The sequence below is a fragment of the Oncorhynchus gorbuscha genome, unplaced genomic scaffold (genome assembly GCF_021184085.1).
Source record: "Oncorhynchus gorbuscha isolate QuinsamMale2020 ecotype Even-year unplaced genomic scaffold, OgorEven_v1.0 Un_scaffold_843, whole genome shotgun sequence".
NCBI lineage: Eukaryota > Metazoa > Chordata > Actinopteri > Salmoniformes > Salmonidae > Oncorhynchus > Oncorhynchus gorbuscha.
Genome location: NW_025745835.1, coordinates 22,501 through 42,954, shown reverse-complemented (window position 1 = coordinate 42,954; position 20,454 = coordinate 22,501). Strand labels below are relative to the sequence as shown.

The following is a 20,454-nucleotide window of genomic DNA, read 5'->3' as shown; positions in this document are numbered from 1 at the left end:
GAACAGCTTCTCCTAGAGCAGTATCATCAGCTAGCCTGCTAATGCTTTCTGTTTCAGAACAGCTTCTCCTAGAGCAGTGTCATCAGCTAGCCTGCTAATGCTCTGTTTCAGAACAGCTTCTCCTAGACCAGTATCATCAGCTAGCCTGCTAATGCTATCTGTTTCAGAACAGCTTCTCCTAGAGCAGTGTCATCAGCTAGCCTGCTAATGCTATCTGTTTCAGAACAGCTTCTCCTAGAGCAGTATCATCAGCTAGCCTGCTAATGCTTTCTGTTTCAGAACAGCTCCTAGAGCAGTGTCATCAGCTAGCCTGCTAATGCTCTGTTTCAGAACAGCTTCTCCTAGACCAGTATCATCAGCTAGCCTGCTAATGCTATCTGTTTCAGAACAGCTTCTCCTAGAGCAGTGTCATCAGCTAGTCGGCTAATGCTATCTGTTTCAGAACAGCTTCTCCTAGAGCAGTATCATCAGCTAGCCTGCTAATGCTATCTGTTTCAGAACAACTTCTCCTAGAGCAGTATCATCAGCTAGCCTGCTAATGCTTTCTGTTTCAGAACAGCTTCTCCTAGAGCAGTGTCATCAGCTAGCCTGCTAATGCTCTGTTTCAGAACAGCTTCTCCTAGACCAGTATCATCAGCTAGCCTGCTAATGCTATCTGTTTCAGAACAGCTTCTCCTAGAGCAGTGTCATCAGCTAGCCTGCTAATGCTATCTGTTTCAGAACAGCTTCTCCTAGAGCAGTATCATCAGCTAGCCTGCTAATGCTATCTGTTTCAGAACAGCTTCTCTTAGAGCAGTATCATCAGCTAGCCTGTTTCAGAACAGCTTCTCCTAGCTAATGCTTTCTGTTTCAGAACAGCTTCTCCTAGAGCAGTATCATCAGCTAGCCTGCTAATGCTTTCTGTTTCAGAACAGCTTCTCCTAGAGCAGTATCATCAGCTTGCCTGCTAATGCTATCTGTTTCAGAACAGCTTCTCCTAGAGCAGTATCATCAGCTAGCCTGCTAATGCTATCTGTTTCAGAACAGCTTCTCCTAGAGCAGTATCATCAGCTAGCCTGCTAATGCTATCTGTTTCAGAAATGAATTAAAAGAAAGAAACGGTTGTTTGTTGTGTAAAGTGTTTCGTCATTAGGTCATCCTCCCTCTTTTTGTAATGTAACTGTTATGTCTGTGTCCCATTGTTGTTGCTACAATATTTATTGAATTATATGTTTTCCCTTTCAAATAAAAGCAAAATTTTGAAAAAAAAACAGATTTTTTTTTTGTTTTCATCACATTGCATGACATGTTTAAAATAAAATGTAATTCAGTTCCACAGACAAAGAACTGTGTCTCGTTGGCTGTTCTTGACTTTGCCCTGTAGGCATGTTATACATACATTTAATTGATGTCGCTAAACAAACTTCTGGTAGAAATATATAGGCTTGCTTCAGGAGATGGAGTGAGTGTCATGATTTGAATTAAACCCAATGTCACATAGATGAGCTCAAATCAAATATCCTGGGGGCTGTCAGCCTCGAACACAACAAACTGTTTCTCTTCAATATACAACCCAGACAAACTGTTTCCACTTCAATATACAACCCAGACAAGCTGTTTCCCTTCAATATACAACCCAGACAAACTGTTTCCCTTCAATATACAACCCAGACAAACTGTTTCCACTTCAATATACAACCCAGACAAACTGTTTCCACTTCAATATACAACCCAGACAAACTGTTTCCACTTCAATATACAACCCAGACAAGCTGTTTCCACTTCAATATACAACCCAGACAAACTGTTTCCATTCAATATACAACCCAGACAAACTGTTTCCCTTCAATATACAACCCAGACAAACTGTTTTCACTTCAATATACAACCCAGACAAGCTGTTTCCCTTCAATATACAACCCAGACAAACTGTTTCCCCTTCAATATACAACCCAGACAAGCTGTTTCCACTTCAATATACAACCCAGACAAACTGTTTCCACTTCAATATACAACCCAGACAAACTGTTTTCCCTTCAATATACAACCCAGACAAACTGTTTCCACTTCAATATACAACCCAGACAAGCTGTTTCCCTTCAATATACAACCCAGACAAACTGTTTCCACTTCAATATACAACCCAGACAAGCTGTTTCCACTTCAATATACAACCCAGACAAACTGTTTCCACTTCAATATACAACCCAGACAAGCTGTTTCCCTTCAATATACAACCCAGACAAACTGTTTCCACTTCAATATACAACCCAAACAAACTGTTTCCACTTCAATATACAACCCAGACAAACTGTTTCCCTTCAATATACAATCCAGACAAACTGTTTCCACTTCAATATACAACCCAGACAAACTGTTTCCACTTCAATATACAACCCAGACAAACTGTTTCCACTTCAATATACAACCCAGACAAACTGTTTCCATTCAATATACAACCCAGACAAACTGTTTCCCTTCAATATACAACCCAGACAAACGGTTTCCACTTCAATATACAACCCAGACAAGCTGTTTCCCTTCAATATACAACCCAGACAAACTGTTTCCACTTCAATATACAACCCAGACAAGCTGTTTTCACTTCAATATACAACCCAGACAAACTGTTTCCACTTCAATATACAACCCAGACAAACTGTTTCCACTTCAATATACAACCCAGACAAGCTGTTTCCACTTCAATATACAACCCAGACAAGCTGTTTTCCTTCAATATACAACCCAGACAAACTGTTTCCATTCAATATACAACCCAGACAAACTGTTTTGTTTCAAATTGCACCCAATAAATCAAAGTGTCATGCGAATGTACATAAAAAAACATCATCTAGCTGATATTGAGATGTATGACATTATCACCAGTCTGTCCGTGGTGAGTGATGAATGCCAGTGGTGGATGATGTGGTTGAGGGAATACAACAATAATGCTGCTTGACATTGTGGATGTTTAGGATCAATCAAAGTGCAGGTAATGGACTAGCTAGATCATTTGTAGCCTGTAACACCCTGTAGCTCTGCAAATGAACAACAACCTACAGTATTTCATTACAGCCACATGAAACAATTGTAGATTAATAATGTTTAAAGAAATTACATAGCGGCTCCTTAGTTCCTTCCCTATGCTTGCAATATTTCCATGTCTGTCCAAGTCTTAGGGCCCCAGACTGGGGTAAGGAATGAACACCAGACTGGGGTAAGGGTTAAACACCAGACTGGGGTAAGGATGGAACACCAGACTGGGGTAAGGGTTAAACACCAGACTGGGGTAAGGGTTAAACACCAGACTGGGGTAAGGGTTAAACACCAGACTGGGGTAAGGGTTAAACACCAGACTGGGGTAAGGGTGGAACACCACCAGACTGGGGTAAGGGTTAAACACCAGACTGGGGTAAGGGTGGAACACCAGACTGGGGTAAGGGTGGAACACCAGACTGGGGTAAGGGTTAAACACCAGACTGGGGTAAGGGTTGAACACCAGACTGGGGTAAGGGTTAAACACCAGACTGGGGTAAGGGTTAAACACCAGACTGGGGTAAGGGTGGAACACCAGACTGGGGTAAGGGTTAAACACCAGACTGGGGTAAGGGTGGAACACCAGACTGGGGTAAGGGTGGAACACCAGACTGGGGTAAGGGTGGAACACCAGACTGGGGTAAGGATGGAACACCACCAGACTGGGGTAAGGGTTAAACACCAGACTGGGGTAAGGGTGGAACACCAGACTGGGGTAAGGGTGGAACACCACCAGACTGGGGTAAGGGTTAAACACCAGACTGGGGTAAGTGTTAAACACCAGACTGGGGTAAGGGTTAAACACTGGTACACATGTTGTTGAGGCCCTAAAGCCTTGACACCTACGGTACACATGTTGTTGAGGCCCTAAAGTAGTACTTAGGCTGCGTTTTCACAGGCAGCCCAATTATTTTTTCCCGCTAATTGGTCTTTTGACCAATCACATCAGATCAGATTTTTTTTTTTTTTCACATCAGATCTTTTTTCAGAGCTGATCTGATTGGTCAAAAGACCAATTAGTGAAAATGAGATCAGAATTGGTCTGTCTGTGTTAACACAGCCTCAGAGTAGACCACAGGTGATGAGGGATTTTAATTGTGCCAAATAGCTTTTTTACAGGTCTTTCACAAATCATTCATAGTCCTCAGATGGGAAGTTCTATGTTATAGTCCTCAGATGGGAAGTTCTATGTTATAGTCTTCAGATGGGAAGTTCTATGTTATAGTCCTCAGATGGGAAGTTTTATGTTATAGTCCTCAGATGGGAAGTTTTATGTTATAGTCCTCAGATGGGAAGTTCTATGTTATAGTCCTCAGATGGGAAGTTCTATGTTATAGTCCTCAGATGGGAAGTTCTATGTTATAGTCCTCAGATGGGAAGTTCTATGTTATAGTCCTCAGATGGGAAGTTCTATGTCATAGTCCTCAGATGGGAAGTTCTATGTTATAGTCATCAGATGGGAAGTTCTATGTTATAGTCCTCAGATGGGAAGTTCTATGTTATGGTCCTCAGATGGGAAGTTCTATGCTATAGTCCTCGGTTGGGTGGTTCTATGATATTGTCCTCAGTTGGGAAGTTCTATGTTATAGTCCTCAGATGGGAAGTTTTATGTTATAGTCCTCAGATGGGAAGTTCTATGTTATAGTCCTCAGAAGGGAAGTTCTATGTTATAGTCCTCGGTTGGGTAGTTCTATGTTATAGTCCTCGGTTGGGAAGTGCTGTGTTATAGTCCTCAGATGGGAAGTTCTATGTTATAGTCCTCGGTTGGGAAGTGCTGTGTTATAGTCCTTGGTTGGGTAGTTCAATGTCGTCGTGCACATTGTAATAATTGTAAAGAATGCTAGAATGAGTGTCAGAACGCTACAGCAGTGCTGATGGAAGGATGCCAGGAAGACAGACAGGAATCTCCAAGCAATAACCGATGGCAATGTTCAGTGTAAAAGCCCTCTGAACAAAGGACCAAGGCCAGACAGAATCAGTTATGTATGGAATCACAATAGAGTACAGACACAGGAAGTTACTCTAACTAGAAGCTATATTGCCACATTTACCAGGATATAAATGAATTTAGCACAATATTAATGCATCATACAGTATATCTGATTTCATTATGTGTTGCAGCCTTTTCCCTACTAAAACGCATTGATCACAACCCTGGAATCAAATGGAAAACAGGGACAAAAAAAGTCAGACGTTGCTTTTTGTTACAATATTAACATAACAGTAATTCAATATCTATTCCCCAATAACCAACCATTTGAAATAAAATAAAAACTATTTCCCATTAGTCTCGAACACACATTTAAAATGCAGAACACATCAAATATTTATGGACGTATCAACCCAATATCTTCAGGGATAGCCTGTAGATTACACCAGACAGGCTGCGTGGAAAAAATGGTGCTACTCTGATTTAAGCGTACAAAAGCAGAAAAGATACCCGGATGAATATACTAACTAAATTATAAGATATTTCAACTTTTTAAAAGACGGTGTTTTTTGCAGCTAAAACATACTTTCCCCAAGAGAGTAAAACATCGACTGTGAAAAGGAGAAGTGCCATACTAAAATATACAGTAGCATATGATTCCAAATGGTTTTGAAAACAGCATTTAACATCTCACTAAGAACACACAAAAACTTTAAAATGGATTAAACAAGTGTGTGTGTGTGTGTGTGTGTGTGTGTGTGTGTGTGTGTGTGTGTGTGTGTGTGTGTGTGTGTGTGTGTGTGTGTGTGTGTGTGTGTGTGTGTGTGTGTGTGTGTGTGTGTGTGTGTGTGTGTGTGTGTGTGTGTGTGCGTGCGTGCGTGCGTGCATCATTGGGGTCAGTGAGGTTAACTGGGAGAGAGAAGTGCCATACTAAAATATACCTTGGATTCTAAATGGCTTTGTAGAAAACCCTGATGTACATTAAATGAATGAACCGGATGGTGCATGCTGGAGTGGGTTCAGTGGGGTTGTCTGTGGCTGGAGGGAGCTGTCTGAGCTCACATGCATTCATCCATTTATCCACACCGCCTTGGGCATGCTCAGTCTGTCACAAATCTCATTAGAACATAAACACAACGTTCAAACCATTTCCTATCTGTTCCTGTAAAAAGGTTGAGCTGACCATTAGCCCTGGGCAGGTAGACAACATTGGGAGAAATGGTCTGGAGAGATGATTGGTCCCATAAATGCTCTGGAGAGTGGACTGGTCCCATAAATGGTTTGGAGAGATGATTGGTCCCATAAATGGTTTGGAGAGATGATTGGTTCCATAAATGGTCTGGAGAGATGACTGGTCCCATAAATGGTTTGGAGAGATGATTGGTCCCATAAATGGTTTGGAGAGGTGATTGGTCCCATAAATGGTTTGGAGAGATGATTGGTCCCATAAATGGTTTGGAGAGGTGATTGGTGACATTAATGATCTAGAGAGGTGATTGGTGACATTAATGATCTAGAGAGGTGATTGGTGACATTAATGATCTAGAGAGGTGATTGGTGACATTAATGATCTAGAGAGGTGATTGGTGACATTAATGATCTAGAGAGGTGATTGGTGACATTAATGATCTAGAGAGGTGATTGGTGACATTAATGATCTAGAGAGGTGATTGGTGACATTAATGATCTTGAGAGGTGATTGGTGACATTAATGATCTAGAGAGGTGATTGGTGACATTAATGGTCTGGAGAGGTGTCATTGGTGGGATAAATGTTCTGGAGAGGTGTCATTGGTGGGATAAATGTTCTGGAGAGATGTCATTGGTGGGATTAATGTTCTGGAGAGATGTCATTGGTGGGATAAATGTTCTGGAGAGGTGTCATTGGTGGGATAAATGTTCTGGAGAGATGTCATTGGTGGGATAAATGTTCTGGAGAGGTGTCATTGGTGGGATAAATGTTCTGGAGAGGTGTCATTGGTGGGATAAATGTTCTGGAGAGATGTCATTGGTGGGATAAATGTTCTGGAGAGGTGTCATTGGTGGGATAAATGTTCTGGAGAGAGGTAATTGGTGAGGCTTGCTTCTATTGAAGACCAATGGTTATGTTGCCTTAACAGCACATTGGTTTGACCACTGACCAGCAGAGACCAGGGGAACAGACAGTGGCATCTTTGCAGGCTACAGTTTTGAAATTGATCAACCTATTTGAGCTGGGCATGCAGGGGTAATGAAAACCCACCCTCACTAACACATTAACAGAGATGGAACTACCATGAAATCAGCAGGGCACAAAACTATAATGGTAATACATGTGAACAATAAGAGCAAATGAGATTCAGCTGTTTTTTGTTAATTGAAGTCTTAAATGTTAAATCTCCTGCACCCAGAGAGTCAGAGAAGAAAAGGAGTGGTCCCTCAGCCCTCCGCTTGTCTGTTCTCCTCAGCAGCTGTGTTGGCCGGAACACACACACACACACACACACACACACACACACACACACACACACACACACACACACACACACACACACACACACACACACACACACACACACACACACACACACACACACACACACACACACACACACACACACACACATTGAGCGTCTGGATCAATAGCCACTGCTGGAGGTTCATTGTTCCATAAATCCTCTTGCTTGAGAGAATCCGTCATGCACAGCTGTGGAATAGAGGCAGGGGAACACTGAAACAATGGTGATTTTGGAGAGACGTTCGAGCTTGAGACGGTGTCCTCCTGCTGCTAAATCATTCTTCAGAAATGTTTTACAGAACATTTTCTCCCCTGTTATTGTGAGGCTGACTGGTTGCTGAGGGATACGGCATAATGAATCAACACACATAGATCCTGCAGGACTAGTACACTAATTAAAAAGTATTCTCCAAGGCCAAAACAACGGTAGAATTGCAGACACCACATCAAAGAAAGTGTGAATCTGACATTTGTGAAAATAGCTATTGAGTGGAGAGGAGGGAAAGAGAGTCCTGGTTGGTTGTAGCAGGATATCTTCAACCCAGCGTTGTATTAATGTCCTGGGTCTCTAGTCCAGTGAGGTGTAAATATTCACCTCTAGTCCAGTGAGGTGTAAATATTCACCTCTAGTCCAATGAGGTGTAAATATTCACCTCTCGTCCAGTGAGGTGTAAATATTCACCTCTAGTCCAATGAGGTGTAAATATTCACCTCTAGTCCAGTGAGGTGTAAATATTCACCTCTAGTCCAATGAGGTGTAAATATTCACCTCTAGGTCAGTGAGGGTTCTATCCATGGCTCTGATGCTGCTGTGTTAATATTCACCTCTAGGTCAGTGAGGGGGCTATCCATGGCTCTGATGCTGCTGTGTAAATATTCACCTCTAGGTCAGTGAGGGTTCTATCCATGGCTCTGATGCTGCTGTGTTAATATTCACCTCTAGGTCAGTGAGGGGGCTATCCATGGCTCTGATGCTGCTGTGTTAATATTCACCTCTAGGTCAGTGAGGGGGCTATCCATGGCTCTGATGCTGCTGTGTTAATATTCACCTCTAGGTCAGTGAGGGGGCTATCCATGGCTCTGATGCTGCTGTGTTAATATTCACACTGACAATGTGCTGAGCTGGCGGAGCTCCATAGCCTTGGCTGTTCCTCTCCCCCCGTCTTGGTTCACCATATGCTGGATGGATCCCCAGGCTGGCTAGTGGTTTGACTGACATCCAATGCTACTCAGCTCCTCTCCTCTCCAGCCTGGTGCCTGGCTTGGTCCCTGGCTTGGTGTCTTTGGCTTAGGCTCTTTGGCAGAGGTCCAAATAGTAACTTTCCTGACACCTACCAAGGCATCCTGTTTCCACCAGCCCACGCAACAACCCCCGCACCAAACCTAGCCACAGCTTTGGCCTTGGCCCTCTGGACTGGATCATGGCTTATCCAAACTCCAGCCATTTTCTTTCTTTCTTTTTTTTCTCTCTCTCTATCTCTCTCTCCCTCTCTCTCTCTCTCTCCCTCTCTCTCTCCCTCTCTCTCTCTCTCTTTCTCTCTCTCTCTCTTTCTCTCTCTCTCTCTCTCTCTCTCTCTCTCTCTCTCTCTCTCTCTCTCTCTCTCTATCTCTCTCTCCAGTCTCAACCAGCTACCAGCTCTCTCTGTACATGCCTCTCCACAGGAGGGGTGGAGCTGTACATGCTCTTATATATGTTAATGAACCACAGGAGGGGTCTCTACCAGCTGTAAAAGTCAATCTCTCTCTCTTTCCTTTCTCTCTCTCTACAGTCTCTCTCTATCTCTCTCTCTCTCTCTCTCTTATCTCTCTCTCTATCTGAAAGAAAAGACGGGTCTTTCTCTCTCTCTCAATATCATCAGTGTCTCTCTCTCTATCATCTCTCTCTCTCTCTCCTATCTCTCCCACTCTCTCTCTCCTCTCTCTCTCTCTCTCTGTTTATTTATTTGTTTGTTTATCTCAGACCTCCAGTTGTGGATTCAACTCTCTCATTACCATGCAGGGTGGATAACATGCCTCTCATTACCATGCAGGAGGGGTGGAGCTACATCTCTCATTATATATGTTAATGAACAGGAGTGGGGCTAACCTCTCTCATTAAAGTCATGCAGGAGGGGTGGGGCTAACTTTCTCCACAGTGAGTCTCTCAATATCATGCAGTGTGGATAACCTCTCATTATAATGCAGGGTGGATAACCTCTCTCATTACCATGCAGGGTGGATAACCTCTCCATGCATTAACCATGCATGCAGGTGGATAACCTCTCATTACCATGCAGGGTGGATAACCTCTCTCATTACCTCTCTCATTGTCATGCAGGGTGGATAACCTCTCTCATTACCATGCAGGGTGGATAACCTCTCTCATTATCATGCAGGGTGGATAACCTCTCTCATTATCATGCAGGGTGGATAACCTCTCTCCATGCATTATCATGCAGGGTGGATAACCTCTCATTGTCATGCAGGGTGGATAACCTCTCTCATTGTCATGCAGGGTGGATAACCTCTCTCATTATCATGCAGGGTGGATAACCTTCATTATCATTGGATAACCTCTTTTATCATGCAGGTGGATAACCTCTCTCATCATCTGGATAACCTCTCTCATTATCATACAGGGTGGATAACCTCTCATTATCATGCAGGGTGGATAACCTCTCTCATTATCATGCAGGGTGGATAACATCTATCATTATCATGCAGGGTGGATAACCTCTCATTACCATGCAGGGTGGATAACATCTCATCCCAGGGATGTCCTTCCAATGAACCCCCTATAATACATTGAGCTTGGGTATGATCAGCGGTGTACCATCACCCCCGGTTTCTCCATCTATCAACAACCAAACACATTGGCTTTTGTCAAAATGTTATATATGTTACTTTTGACCAGCCCACTAGGGCCCCTGGTCAAAAGTAGTGCACTATATAGGGAATAGGTGGACACAGCTGTTGAGCACTCCAACATTAATTTATTCAGGCCATTTAGTCACTCACAGCTTAAGAGGGTCTGATTTATGGGGATTAATGAACCACAGGATTTGGGGCTGTGACATGTCTACATCAGCTGTAAAAGCCAATAGGAACCATACAGGAGACTGTCTGGGGGGACAGACAGCTGATTGACTGATGTCTTTCTCTGTCTATCACAGTGTGTGGGTATTGCTTATCTATGAAAGAAAAGACCCAGGTCTCCCACCTGGCATCTCAATATCATGCAGTGTGGAAACCTCTCTCATTGTCATGATATTATGCCAAAGTGGATAACCATCTCTCATTAGAGAGAGACCAAGTATTGACACCCTGATACCTGACATCTCCACTTCTATCCATCAGCAGGAATGGATTATACAGCTGTCTGACTGTCTGTGGGACAGACGGACAGACATGACTGTATTTACATCTATGGGAAACACTGGGATAACCTCAGATAGTACATTTCTGTCATGTGAAGTGGAAATCTTTGGATAATGCCATCTACCATGTTAGGCGTCATTAAGGACATTGAAAAGGATTTGAAAAACCCGGATAACCTCTCGTTATCTGGAGGACAGGATAATCTCTATTGTGTGCCTTGGTGGGCATAACCTTCATTTTCCTCTTTAAAGGGGATAATATAATCATAAATATCCTGTATTGGATTCAACTGTTACATTTCTTATATTCATGTTTTAGTTTTGACAAAACATAAACAACAAATATAATGGTCATTCATACTAGAATGACTAACATCACTGTTCCCCTTCTTTCTTATGGGATCATTCAGGAATGGATAATAAAGATCTCATTCAAACCATTCACATTGGTCTAATACAGTCAACTCAATGTTACAGTCAACTCAATGTTAAACGGGTCTGTCATGCAGGTGATAGAGGACTCAAAAGCGACTTAACAGAAACAGAGTTTATTCAAGTCCAAACAGGGAATAACAGAAATCCTCTAGTCTGTAGAGGGAATAACAAGAGAAGCTCTCTGCAGGTCGCTCATAGGCAGGCCGTGGATAGAGACACTCTCACACGCATCTGATGAAGGCAAAAACACGACAGGACAGGGCGTGGTGAATACTAAACAAGGAACCGACGGGACAGGAACGGAACACAAAGGAATAAATAGGGACTCATCAGGGGAAAGGATCAACAGGGTAAATGATGATTAGGGGAATAGGAACAGCTGGGAGCAGGAACGGAACGATAGAGAGAAGAGAGAGCGAGAGAGTGAGAGAGGGAGGGGGAGAGAGAGGGATAGAAAGAGGGAAAGAGCCTAATAAGACCAGCAGAGGTGGAATGGGGAGCACAGGGACAAGACATGATAATAAATGACAAACATGACAGTACCCCCCACTCACCGGTCCTGGCGCATAAGGAATCCTCTCATCGATGAGTGAACGGTCCAGCACGGAGACGGATAACCTCTCTCATTATCATGCAGGAACGTGGATAACCTCTCTCATTATCATGGGGGAGGGAAGACAGGGTGGATAACCTCTCTGGACATTATCATGCAAGAAGGTGGATAACCTCTCTCATTACGTCATGCAAGAGGAAGGTGGATAACCTCTCTCATTATCAATGCAGGGTGGATAACCTCTCCTCATTATTGGACATAACAGAGGAGGCTCTCTCTCGATTGAACGGTCCATGCAGGAGACGGATAACATCCTTCTCACAAGGACGAACCCTCCCAATCATCAGGGATGTCCCCGGGAAGGGCCTCCAAGACGTTCTACGAGTGCCTCTATCAACAACAGGACACATGGAAGACAGGATGGACCTATTCCCTAAGTGTCGCGGAAGAAGCCCAGGGCCCCTGGTCACAGCGTTGACACGAACGACCAATGAACTCCAGTCAAATTTACGCTTTAGAGGACAGGAGGGAAAGCCACTCTCTGCCACTCACAATACCTTGGACTCTTAATCCTGCCTTTATTGGGGCTCTAGACCGTCTGAGCCCTGTAACGGCAAAGTGCAGACTGGTGCTTCAACGATTGGACAATACGCTTGAGCGGAGGGAACGCTACTCAGGAAGCTGGGATGAGAACAGAGTCTGAGGTCTGGTACAGACGGACAGACAAACGGAGATAACCCGGTAGCAGACGAAGGGAAGCGACCAGAGCGTATTCTGCCCAGGGAGTGTGTTTGTGCCCAAGACGCAGGGTTTCTTACGAAAGAAAGACTCATTATCGTCTGATTGGCCCTTATGCTTGGACCGTTAGACTGGGGATGAAACCCGATGTTAAGAGAGACTGACGGACGCACCAATCAAACGACAGAACTCCCTCCAAAACTGTGACGTGAATTGCGGGCCTCTGGAAACGGCGTCAACGGGAGGCAATGAATTTGAATACATTCTCAAAGGGGATAATAATATCCTGTATTGGCTTTTAGCGGAAGGAAGTTTTATATGAAATGTGCCGCCTTAGAGAAAACCTATCGACAACCGTAAGAATCATCTTCCCCGCAGACAAAGGCAGACCGGTAATGAAGTCTAAGGCGATGTGAGACCATGGTCGAGAAGGAATGGGATCTGAGACGACCGGCAGGAGGAGAGTTACCCGACTAATAGTCTGCTCATTCAAACCATGTCACGCTCCTGGTCGGCCACCAAAATGCTGGCGAATAGACGCATGCCTCAACACCGGGTGACCAGCAACTTGGCAGAGTGAGCCCACTGAAGAACAGCCAGACGAAACAGTGGAAACAGAAACGAAAAGGAGGTTACTAGGACAAGCGACACAGACTGCAGGTCGACGCAGTGTGCGTGAGTGCTTGCAACCTGTCTTTCAATTCCCCAGACTGTTAACAAACAACACGCCCATAAGGAAGAATCCCATGGGATCAAACAAGCCACAGAAGAACCAAAGGAATAAATAGGGACATCAGGCTAACAAGACTAAATCACAAACTCGAAACGATTAGGGAATAGGAACAACGCCCAACAGGCAGGGGCATAAGTCGATCGGAGTACTGAGAGGTTCTTATGGTAAACCAAAAGGAACGGCCTAATACCAGCCAGGAATAGGGGGAGCACAGGGACAAGACATGAGCATAAATGACAAACGGTACCCCCATCAACCGTCCTGCGCAAGAACATTCATCGATGATGAACTTTTGTCAGACTGGAAAACACCCTATTCCCCAATCCACAAGTAATTGTCTAGTGACCCCGTCCCTACTTTTGAAGATCAGCCCACTAGGGCCCCTGGTCACGAAGTAAGAGGGTGATAGGAGACATGGAAGACAGGATGGACGCGACGAAGATTAGGCAGAAGCAGCCACTCCCTCCTGAGCACTCTCAACATTTTAGGGGACAAAGAGCCGAAGAGGATGAACTCACAGCTGTGACCAAAGTAAGAGCTTGAAAGGGGCAGCAAGCTCTCCTGACCAGAACCACCATGTGCCGTCTAGAACTTGGACTCTTAATCCCTAGCGCTGCACTGACACTGTGACGGAACGGGCCAGCAGTCTCACTGACAGCTTGGATCTTAGCGGAATCCATCTGAATGCCTTCAGGGGATGAGAATAACGGAACCGGTAAGACGGAGGAGACATGAAAAGAGCTTTCTGCCTTAACAGTTTCTAAAGGACTGCTGCCAACACGACCAATCGTCTGAACATGAATCTCTGTGACGTTAGAGAAAAATCTGGGATATCACAAGATAGACACAAAGATGTTCAGCAGAACATCATTAACTCCTCCAAAACTGGCGGAATTGGCGGGCCAACGGCAGAAACACGGCGTCTAACGGGGAGGCCATGAATTCTGAATGATTCTCAATCTGATGCGCCGTCGGGAAGGAAGTTAGCGAAATGATCCACCTTAGTAAAGCGCTGGCTCCGACACAGTCTTCCCCGAGACAAAGGCAACCGGTAACGGTCTAACCGTTATGACATTCAGCCTCGAATGACGCAGGGCGCAGTACCGGCAGGAGAAAAACGAACCTCGCCCCGTCCCGGAGAAGAAGAAGGCACTATGGTGTCACCTTAAGGCCAAGAGACACAGACAAATAATCGCTGAGAGCCTACGTTCTCGAACAGAGATGACCAGCTAACTTGAGGAGTGAGTCCCACTGAAGGAGATCATCAATCATCAGGTGAAGGAAGGAGGTTACTAGGACTACCACAAAGACCGATGCGCAGATCATGTATTCAATCCGGCACTTAACCCGTCAACACGCCTGAAGAATCCCTCCTGGAGAAGTAGGGACAGAAGAAACAGAACAGACATTAAACACTTCACATGACAAGAACCGGACAGGATAGGATAGAATTGACCAATAATAGGAAGGTTATGACATACTAGCCAGGGACCCAAAACAACAGGATGTAAACGGATGGCGACGGAAAATCAAAAGTAAATAGTCTCAGATGGCGACAGGAACAGAATCTGAGAGTTAATAGCGCAGTGTCTCAAATTTGGATACTGGGAAGAATGATAACATCTAAGGCAAACATGCAGAACGGTCAGAGTACGGACGTAAAAATCTTACGTCATGAAACAACCCTGCCCCAATGGGCACTCTGTAGCTGGACCGAAATCTGATGACAGTGAAATCTTTGGATAACCAGTGCCATCTGGAGTTTCAAGCTGTTAACGTCATTATGTGGGACCCTTTCAGACATTGAAAAGGATTTGAAAACACCCCCCGATGTTAAGAGAGCCTGTGACAAACCATCTGAGCCAGGTACCCTCGGTTATCTGGAGGAAAGGATCATCTCTAATTGTGTGTGCCTTGGACCAGAGCATGGGCATGTCGTATGGCCACAAAAGGGACCCATCCTTCTTCTTAAAAAGAGCCCCAGAATTTAGAATGATGTTTCATTTTCCTCTTTCCGCTAAAGGGGATAATATAAATCATAAATATCCTCTATTGGCTTTTTTCCCAGTTCAACTGTTAGGGAAGGTTGTGAGGGAGCATTTCTTCCATGACAAAGAAACGTTCCAGGATGTTTTAGGACCAATTTTGACAAAAGCAGCGCCGATAAACAACAGGCAGCAATGCGAAACTCAATAGAATAAGTCATGGACCAGATACTTGGCAGAATGAAGCCAGGGCCCTGAACAAATCACTGTGAACGGTCTAAAACCCGAACATCTCCTTTTAAAGTTCTCTTATGGGATCATCCAGATAGCAGGAATGGACTGCATCCCGAGCTCCAGAGTAATGGAAAGATCAAGATCAGATGAAACCATTCACCGGAGTAGCAAGGTGGGCTAATACAGTCAGACACTCAATGGAAACCTGAGCCTCCAGGTTCTCCACTCACAGTGTCAACGAGCAATGGCTTATCTCGACGGCAGGGTCTGTCTACTCTGTTGTCATGGTAATATCTAAGGAAGTTTATTCTCCAAACAGGAATAACAGAAATCTTCCCTGAATCTCAGTTCAAATCTGCAGTAATGAAATGATCCAGCATGGTTTGGATAGGGGTAGTAGGTTTGGAGCCATGGAGATCAGTGGGGGTAGTAGCCATGGAGATCAGTGGGGGTAGTAGCCATGGAGATCAGTGGGGGTAGTAGCCATGGAGATCAGTGGGGGTAGTAGTAGCCATGGAGATCAGTGGGGGTAGTAGTAGCCATGGAGATCAGTGGGGGTAGTAGCCATGGAGATCAGTGGGGGTAGTAGTAGCCATGGAGATCAGTGGGGGTAGTGGGACAGGAACGGAACACAAAGGAATAGCCATGGAGATCAGTGGGGGTAGTGGTAGCCATGGAGATCAGTGGGGGTAGTAGTAGCCATGGAGATCAGTGGGGGTAGTAGTAGCCATGGAGATCAGTGGGGGTAGTAGTAGCCATGGAGATCAGTGGGGGTAGTAGCCATGGAGATCAGTGGGGGTAGTAGTAGCCATGGAGATCAGTGGGGGTAGTAGTAGCCATGGGGATCAGTGGGGGTAGTAGCCATGGAGATCAGTGGGGGTAGTAGTAGCCATGGAGATCAGTGGGGGTAGTAGCCATGGAGATCAGTGGGGGTAGTAGTAGCCATGGAGATCAGTGGGGGTAGTAGTAGCCATGGAGATCAGTGGGGGTAGTAGTAGCCATGGATATCAGTGGGGGTAGTAGTAGCCATGGAGATCAGTGGGGGTAGTAGTAGCCATGGAGATCAGTGGGGGTAGTCGTAGCCATGGAGATCAGTGGGGGTAGTAGCCATGGAGATCAGTGGGGGTAGTAGTAGCCTTGGAGATCAGTGGGGGTAGTAGTAGCCTTGGAGATCAGTGGGGGTAGTAGCCATGGAGATCAGTGGGGGTAGTAGCCATAGAGATCAGTGGGGGTAGTAGTAGCCTTGGAGATCAGTGGGGGTAGTAGCCATAGAGATCAGTGGGGATAGTCGTAGCCATGGAGATCAGTGGGGGTAGTAGCCATGGAGATCAGTGGGGGTAGTAGTAGCCTTGGAGATCAGTGGGGGTAGTAGCCATGGAGATCAGTGGGGGTAGTAGTAGCCTTGGAGATCAGTGGGGGTAGTAGCCATGGAGATCAGTGGGGGTAGTAGCCATAGAGATCAGTGGGGGTAGTAGTAGCCATGGAGACCAGTGGGGGTAGTAGTAGCCATGGAGACCAGTGGGTGTATTAGTACCCATGCAGACCAGTGGGGGTAGTAGCCATGGAGACCAGTTGGGGGTAGAAAGCTGGTGAGGAGGAGATGAAGAAGAGGTCCATGAGGGGTAGTGAGAGGCCAGTGAGGAGGAGTGGTCTGGTGGTGTGTAGGTCTGTGGGGGGTTGTGATTGGCCAGTGAGGAGACGTGGTCTGGTGGTGTGTAGGTCTGTGGGGGGTTGTGATTGGCCAGTGAGGAGTAGAGGTCTGGTGGTGTGTAGGTCTGTGGGGGGTTGTGATTGGCCAGTGAGCAGGAGTGGTCTGGTGGTGTGTAGGTCTGTGGGGGGTTGTGATTGGCCAGTGAGGAGGCGTGGTCTGGTGGTGTGTAGGTCTGTGGGGGGTTGTGATTGGCCAGTGAGGAGGAGTGGTCTGGTGGTGTGTAGGTCTGTGGGGGGTTGTGATTGGCCAGTGAGGAGGCGTGGTCTGGTGGTGTGTAGACCGGTGACAGATAGTGGACCTGTGGTAGACTGACACTGAAGAGTCCTCCTGGGACACTTCAACCATGATGGAGGAGCACAGTGTTACAGTGGGGCTGTAGAGATATTTAATTAAGTGGGTAGCGCTAAGTACCATTAGCATAACTGTTGATTAGTCCTCCTCATTAGCAGCATCCACAGTTATCACCTATAGACCTGTAGCTAGTCTATATGACAGTATTGTACATCACCTATAGACCTGTAGCTAGTCTATATTACATCACCTGTAGCTAGTCTATATTACATCACCTATAGACCTGTAGCTAGTCTATATGACAGTATTGTACATCACCTATAGACCTGTAGCTAGTCTATATGACAGTATTGTACATCACCTATAGACCTGTAGCTAGTCTATATGACAGTATTGTACATCACCTATAGACCTGTAGCTAGTCTATATTACATCACCTATAGACCTGTAGCTAGTCTATATGACAGTAGTATTACAGTACAGCCCTGGGGTAAGACAGTCCTCTGGATTGAAGACATTAATGGCCTGCTGTGTCTTTAGGAAATCTCAAGTATGTATCTAGACACACGACACACATTTTATCCTTTCGTTAGATAACATCTTTCCTGACTGCAACCCAGTGAAGCCCCAGTGATGAACGCTACAGCTTGCGAGGTTAGACTCCATGCAGCTCTTTCAGCGGGGGAAGTGTAGTGGGATTATAACAGTGGGCTTCAATATCTGTCCTCTGCTGTTGGCTCTGCTGTTGCTTATCAGCCCTCCACAGCTCACTGTGTGTGTGTCTTTTGTGTGTGTGTGTGTGTGTGTGTGCGTGGCTTGTGTGTGTGTGTGTGTGTGTGTGTGTGTGTGTGTGTGTGTGTGTGTGTGTGTGTGTGTGTGTGTGTGTGTGTGTGTGTGTGTGTGTGTGTGTGTGTGTGCTTGTGTTGTGTGTGTGTGTGTGTGTGTGTGTGTGTGTGTGTGTGTGTGTGTGTGTGTGTGTGTGTGTGTGTGTGTGTGTGTGTGTGTGTGTGTGTGTGTGTGTGTGTGTGTGTGTGTGTGTGTGTGTGTGCGTGGCTTGTGTTTGTGTTTGTGTGTGTGTGTGTGTGTGCGTGGCTTGTGTTTGTGTTTGTGTGTGTGTGTGTGTGTGTGTGTGTGTGTGTGTGTGTGTGTGTGTGTGTGTGTGTGTGTGTGTGTGTGTGTGTGTGTGTGTGTGTGTGTGTGTGTGTGTGTGTGTGTGTGTGTGTGTGTGTGTGTGTGTGTGTGTGTGTGTGTGTGTGTGTGTGTGTGTGTGTGTGTGTGTGTGTGTGTGTGTGTGTGTGTGTGCGTGGCTGTGTGTGTGTGTGTGTGTGTGTGTGTGTGTGTGTGTGTGTGTGTGTGTGTGTGTGTGTGTGTGTGTGTGTGTGTGTGTGTGTGTGTGTGTGTGTGTGTGTGTGTGTGTGTGTGTGTGTGTGTGTGTGTGTGTGTGTGTGTGTGTGTGTGTGTGTGTGTGTGTGTGTGTGTGTGTGTGTGTGTGTGTGTGTGTGTGTGTGTGTGTTTGTGTGCTTGTGTGTGTGTGTGTGTGTGTGTGTGTGTGTGTGTGTGTGTGTGTGTGTGTGTTTGTGTGTGTGTTTGTGTGTGTGTGTGTGTGTGTGTGTGTGTGTGTGTGTGTGTGTGTGTGTGTGTGTGTGTGTGTGTGTGTGTGTGTGTGTGTGTGTGTGTGTGTGTGTGTGTGTGTGTGTGTGTGTGTGTGTGTGTGTGTGTGTGTGTGTGTGTGTGTGTGTGTGTGTGTGTGTGTGCGTTGTGTGTGTGTGTGTGTGTGTGTGTGTGTGTGTGTGTGTGTGTGTGTGTGTGTGTGTGTGTGTGTGTGTGTGTGTGTGTGTGTGTGTGTGTGTGTGTGTGTGTGTGTGTGTGCGTGCGTGCGTGCTGCAGCTTCACATATCAACCTTGCTCCTGCCAGCAGAGTGACAGATTGTGTTTGAGGAACTCACATGCTACATAATTATTCTGAAGTGTATTGAAATGTGTCACATCCATGACAGACATAACTAGATGGCCTTATAGTAGCAGAAAACACAAAACTGTTCGTCACATGACCTGTCAGTCGACCAATGAAGCAGGGGATGTGTGGGCGTCCTCTTCCTGTTTGTTTTGATGCAGCTCTTGTTATTCTCCACTGCTTTTGTACGGTCTTGTCAGCTTCAATTCAACTTTATTCACTAAAGCGTGAAGCTTCACCAATGTCTTCCATTAGAAGGGTTCATCCCACTGCAATGTACGATACAGTAAAAACATGTCAGACTCAAGACTTATGTGGGCTCTTCTGTCTGGCAGTTGGATTTACTCTTCAAGGGCGTTTGGGTTTCACTTATCCTGAACATTAGCAGCACTTTCTGTCTGGGGCTCCACCTCTGTATTGAGGCCTTCTCCAAAGACGTTTCTGTTCAGGAGTCTGGACGGCCATCTTGTTCCCGAGGTCCTAGACAGCCACAGGTGTGTCCCAAATGGAATCCTATTCCCTATATAATGCACTGTTTATGCCCCTATGGGCCCTGGTTAAAGGTTGTGCACTAAATTGGGAATAGGGTGCCATTTGGGACCAGAACATGCCATTACATTACTGTAACTCAGACAGAGTGTGTGGGCGGGGCCAAGGAGAGAGAAAAAGAATGCCTGCCAACCCAAATTTAATTAGAGATGGGCTGATCATAGTTCTCTAATTAGTTTCAATGTTCTAGTCTTAAAGGGGATTGGCCAGGATTTATTTGTGTATCAAAACATTTTTGTTCAGATCCTCCAGTTGTTAGGATCCTTCAGTTGTTAGGATCCTCTGGTTGTTAGGATTCTCTGGTTGTAAGGATCCTCTGGTTGTTAGGATCCTCTGGTTGTTAGGATCCTCTGGTTGTTAGGTACCTTCAGTTGTTAGGATCCTCTGGTTGTTAGGATCCTCTGGTTATTAGGCTCCTCCAGTTGTTAGGATCCTCTGCTTGTTAGGATCCTCCAGTTGTTAGGATCCTCTGGT

The 20,454-nt window shown here is 45.4% G+C and overlaps 1 protein-coding gene across 1 annotated transcript; it reads right to left on the bottom strand.

The window, feature by feature from the left end:
• Positions 1-3,154: 3,154 nt before the first annotated feature.
• LOC124020510 (extensin-2-like) lies at positions 3,155-17,521 on the bottom strand (the record flags this gene model as incomplete). Its single annotated transcript, XM_046335751.1, has 2 exons — positions 3,155-3,800; positions 17,045-17,521. Coding segments are annotated over 2 exons (1,123 nt in total), but the record flags the coding sequence as incomplete, so codon positions are not given.
• Positions 17,522-20,454: the final 2,933 nt, after the last annotated feature.